Source organism: Spodoptera frugiperda, chromosome 12 (genome assembly GCF_023101765.2).
Source record: "Spodoptera frugiperda isolate SF20-4 chromosome 12, AGI-APGP_CSIRO_Sfru_2.0, whole genome shotgun sequence".
In the NCBI taxonomy this organism is placed as follows: domain Eukaryota; kingdom Metazoa; phylum Arthropoda; class Insecta; order Lepidoptera; family Noctuidae; genus Spodoptera; species Spodoptera frugiperda.
This window is the reverse complement of record NC_064223.1, coordinates 11583570-11589172: the sequence shown is the minus strand read 5'-3', so window position 1 is coordinate 11589172 and position 5603 is coordinate 11583570. Positions and strand designations below refer to the sequence as shown.

Genomic DNA, 5603 nt, shown 5'->3' with positions numbered 1-5603 from the left:
TTACTTGTATATGTATGATGGGTATGTCCAACCATCTTACTCACTTATCACAATCTATGGTCTAACCAATCTATGATTATAATTCTAGTATTCGTTATTACTGTAAGCTATTGAATATACTCTCTCATATTCTAGAGATTCTGTCGTTACCTTGTTAGACTAAGGCCGTAGATTATAGACTATATCAAATTAAACACTCACTTTTTAAGGTAAGCGTCCACAGGCCCGCATCGTACGCATTGATATGACGTCATCAGCACGCATCGCATGTAAGCATTACCGATGATGCAGTCCGTACGATGCGGATCAGTGGACGCAGTTGTATGAGTTTCTATACAAGTACTAACTAAAATCCGTTGCGTGCGATGCGTACGATGCGGGTCTGTAGACGCTTACCTTTAGCCACCACAAACAAAATGACACTACAATTCTTTTTTGTTTCTCGTTCTCCAAAAGGTTTAATATTATGTATTTTTGTTTATTTTTCTATTGTTATTATAATCAACCATTTTTTATTCGTTTTATGTATGTATAAAATATTTTTTATCGTATTTTTTTAAGAAAATAACTTTAATCACGATACACGGTTAATCAATTCTAATATCCTTACTTAAATAAAAGAAATCTTCAACAATTAATCACCTTTCTAGTTATAGTCAGCAAGTTTCTCTTTCTAATGCACGGAAAACTGAATCTTATTTACATCTAGAATAGTGGTTACTTCTGTCTTTTTCGATTGTACCAATTTTTGATTAGCTATTGATATATTATTCTATAGATAACGTCCAATTACATATTTCTAATTCATATTATATGTATGTATGTAGAAAAATCTGAATAACACGCTGTTCGTATCTAACGTAAGGGTCTTGAGTTTCATTCATCGATCGAGCAAAAAAAGTATTCGACTTTCTATGAAAAATAAATGTTTTTAAACTTTTGTTTTATCCGTATCGTGGCTGCTATCTATGTAATAATATTTCACTGGACACTACTAATAGGTTAGATAGGATCAATTAAGTATTGGATTATTATATAACAAGTGATTATGTAAGGAAATAGTTTATATATTAATTATATACTATACTCGTAAGTCATATGTATTACTAATTTACTAAGGTAAGGTAAAGACAGGTCAAATTAATTTTACAGTTGGTTCTTATGTCTCGATTTGATACAGCATTTTATGGTTTATTTTAAACAACATAAAGTGTGTTTTTCTTTAACACAATCACGATTATTAGAAGAGGTAGCTCTCATTACTCGTAGTTGGGAACCTGTGCAATAAAATTCCTTATAAATGGTGTAAAACTAATAAAACATGTCAATTAAAAATTTACTTCAATTGTAGACAAATAAATACGACTTTACCATGGATTTATAGCTAGGTACATAACATTGTTATAGTCGTCAATGAAAAATCAACTTAAACTGCAAACAAATAAAGGTGACTTCACCATGTTCCGTAGCTAAATGCACAAATATACCAACTGTAAAATTTTGTGTTGACTTTAGTTTTAGAATAGTTCCAATTACACCCAGGGCTGTGTAAACACAAAAATATATAATAATAATACAAATAGATGGACAGACAGACAGTATATAATAATATTAGACTCTATATGACAATATAACGCTAGGTAATTTAACAAGAAAACTGATTCAGAAGTTGTGTACGTATGTTCTTTCATATAGGTATAAACTTAAAAACTGATAAGTCAATCTAAAATCTTTTAAAATCGATTTCTTGACAAGTAATCTTTAGTAAATATCAATTTCGATTCAATCCAATATAATCTCAATAAATGTTGGTCGACGGGGCTACCATTTTTTGCCCACCAAATGGCGCATATTATATAACAAGAGGTTTAGTTGTCCAATCACTGCAGCTGTTAAATATTGAACATTCAATGGTGTGACACTAGCTAATTCCTTATTGAACAAAGAACAAGAAGTTTATAATAGCGCCATCTGTTGAGCAAAAATTGGATTAGCCCCCATTGGATTCAAAAGTAAACCCCCTAGATCTATAGAATTTCTGTCTAAAACCAGAATTGATGCAGAGATTTTGGGTTAATATCAGTTATTAATTTCAGCCGTAAAAGTGTTCTTATTTCTATGTGGACAAGGGTGAATTTAAAGCGTTATTATTTGAGTCGCGTTCTCTCTTATTAAACGACTACCTTATCACAAAATATTAGTTTTTATATCAAAATAAAAATTAATATTGGTCAATTTAAACTCGACTCACAAATTAACCATATTTTAATTTCGACTATAGAATATTACTTTCTTTTAAATTTCTTGAAAAAAACTTTTTATCAACGTTTTTGTTTCTGATTTATAATTTTGTTTAAATAATATAATTTATTTTTGTTATAAAATATTTCTTTATACTATTTCGTTTTCAATAAGAACGCTGTGATTGAATAATGTTTATGAGCTAGATAAAAGTATAGTCGCAATTCCATAGACCATAGTTATTTATTTGACGTTTCCATTGGCGGGAAAATATTTTTATCTGTGCTTTTTTTGAATCAGTTATCACAAACTGGCTTTGCAGAATCTAGTAAATTATGAAAATAATTCTACCTTATACTTATTAGCGCTGAAACCCTAATTGGATCTCGTCTTTACAAGACAAAAATTATATAGGCAGTATTGTTTTAGATTTTAAATTTTATCCGTTTATTTTCGTTTTGGCTGCTAATTATTTGAAATCTTATGTTATTTTAGGCGCTACTAAAAAATGGGTCGGCTTGTATCCAGCCAGTATCGTAGTCCATTACATAATATTTTTTCGCTAATGGTTCTCTTTATCACATACTTTCGAACAAGGTACAAATTGTGTTAAATGTGATAATTATATATAGTATTTATTGGTTAAAGATATATTATTGTATAGATGTAAGTATTGTTAAGCGTTGGTGCGCTATAGCAGTATGTTAATCATAGGAATATTGTTCTGAAAATTAAATATTTTATATGACAAATTGAGTGTTTGTTATTGTGATATATCCTTCTAAATCAGTGTTTACAATCGACTGATTCAAATAAAGATAGTATAGAAAGATACTAAGGTCAACATACACTAGCGGACAATAAATGTTCAGCGACACGTGTCCCCAGAGACGTTGGATGGCTGGCTTTGGTCGTCACAAGTTATTCAGTTCCTTTTACTATGTATTTGACTCAAAGGCTCTGAATCTATCGTCATTAATATTTTTTTAAATATGTGGATATAAGTCGCCTGTGTGGATACAATATGTCGTGAGACATTATTCCATAAGTGTGGTTTTGGCTTTATGGTGCGACGAAAACAACCAGATGTTTCGCAAAGAAGTTTTAATAAGAAAAAGCCAACCACAGGGCTCGGCCATGACTGATTTCACCTTTTCTTTGCGTGATGTCAATTTTGACATAATACTGACATCATTAACTTGCACTAATGAACATGAAGATTTTTATTAACACATTTTAAATTCAATGTTATTTCTTATGGTTGTTATATTTTGTAACATAGCTTACGTTAGCAATAAAAATGCGGGGACTGCATTGTTTAGTACTGGAAGAACTCGATCAAACTGTTGGACCCAAGATGATATAGCCAAGCTGAAGGCACGGCAACATTTCGAAGAGCTGATCCCACCACAGCTGAGCCCGGACAGGGTCGACAGTCAATACATCAAACGTCTTCTGAAGTACTTCAGAACTGCACTGCACACGGTGCAAAATGAAGGGGATTATAAAACTGCCTCAATACTGAAAGAAGCTTTATCTGACACTATCGGTGCACATCTCAAGAGTGAAATCCTACCCACTGTCAGATTCAGTTACTACGCCGGCTACATCCCTTACAAAAATGCTCGGGAAATTCACGATTTTTATGATAACATCAAAGTTAAGATGAATACCCAGGGCTTGGGCTGGCGACGGCCCGAACGAGTACCCCAGTGGTCGAATCTGACCGTGGCTAAAATTCTTATCGGATCTGGGAAACTCTTAGACCCTTGTTCCTGTTTGGTAACGAGAAGAGACTCAAATAATTGTATTCATTTACCAGCTCCCAAGTTGGATGACGATAATCAACCATCAGCTATCGCCCTACCTTTCAGATCCGATGGACTGGTCAGCTTGACGTCTCCCACTTCGGAGAATATTCTTTTGAAATACTATACGACTGCGTCGAGGTGTATACTACACAGCTCACCAGCAAACTGTCGGCACTCTGACTTTGTTAATTTGAATAGTGAGCTCTGGCACTGGATGAAGCGGGACGTGGCACCACATCTAGTGGACGAGAAGTTGTACGCGGCATACGGCGGGGTTCTTAGAATAGCAGCCGCTGTACAAAACTACGGAAAAGGTTTGTCAAGACGTAATCTTTTTGAATACCAAGATGCAGGTGTAACTCACTGGAACCCATGGAAAACACTCACACAGTCATACATCTATGTAAACGCAGACTGGACCCCTAAACTATATATTTTATTGGTATTTTTGACTGCATTGACAATATGCCTTTTACAAATTTTGTATAATTACTTGTTTGGAGAGCCGAACGCGTGTGGCTGCAAATCAAAATCTAAAAAATGGGTTCCAAAAGATATTGCGTATACAAATGTAGAGAGTAACTTCCCATCCGTGCTACCACGTCAAAGCGCTATCTATTTTAGTGAGAAAAAACGCACGAAACGTTTGACTGCCAGGAGCAAATCGTCTTCTGTAGGATCTTTGCGTACACAGAAAGTGTACGATTTAAATGAGAATACAGAGAAACTCATGGCCGTAATAATGAGTGACAATGAAGAAACTGAAGAGCCACGGTCATCGCCATCCAAAATGGGAAGTGAGGAAGAACATCTTGAAGACAAACGTTTGGCAATCGCTGATGTGACCAAGAATACAGATGATAGACCAAAAAGTCCACCTAAACTAGAAACGTCTGTTGCACAGTTGACGATTGAAAAATCAAACGCAACGGATAAAAAGTCTGCAGCACCGATGTATTCCACTAGTACGTTAACACGTTCGGATGTTACCTACTGTCCAGAGAAACTGCTAAGTGACACTGGCTGGTCTGCAACCAGCAGTAGCACCTCTGGGAAAACTGTTAGTTCAACTAGTTCTAAGTCTCGAAGTGCAAGATCGAGAAGTTCCCGAGATTTAGCGTGGGCCCGGCACGTTATATCTAGGCACTCTCGCAGAGATATGATGCAGTCCACCACTGGAACAGAGTTGGATGGAAACTCTTTCACAGCACCTCCGCCCCGGCGGTAGCAATTCCTTGTGACATAATTTACGTTGATAGGTATTTATTTAATAGGATGTTTAGTTAGTATTATTATATAAGACTGTTGGATATTTAAGATGTATATGAGGTTTTAATAAGATTATATTGTAACAGGTCCATTGTCTTTTATTTTCGTCATTTTCTATATTTCGTAACCCAATTACCTATATCCAAAAAGGAGCACCCGTACACAGTGCACATGTTCATAATAATTTGTAAGACTCTGTTTGTACCAGTAACATTATTATGAGGGTATCTAAAGAGGCCACTAGGTCCCTCGGAGTTTGTTATATTAAAACGTTATGTTGCT

General features: G+C 34.8%; 1 protein-coding gene across 1 annotated transcript; it reads left to right on the top strand.

Moving 5' to 3' along the window:
• The first annotated feature begins 3357 nt into the window (after positions 1–3357).
• On the top strand, positions 3358–5410 carry LOC118262428 (uncharacterized). Its single transcript, XM_035573765.2, has one exon. It carries the CDS (start codon positions 3487–3489, stop codon positions 5278–5280), a length of 1794 nt encoding a protein of 597 aa, XP_035429658.1. The 5' UTR covers positions 3358–3486; the 3' UTR covers positions 5281–5410.
• Positions 5411–5603: the final 193 nt, after the last annotated feature.

Excerpts from the sequence above, each read along its gene's own strand:
- LOC118262428 (XM_035573765.2), top strand. The coding sequence starts at position 3,487 with ATGTTATTTCTTATGGTTGTTATATTTTGTAACATAGCTTACGTTAGC.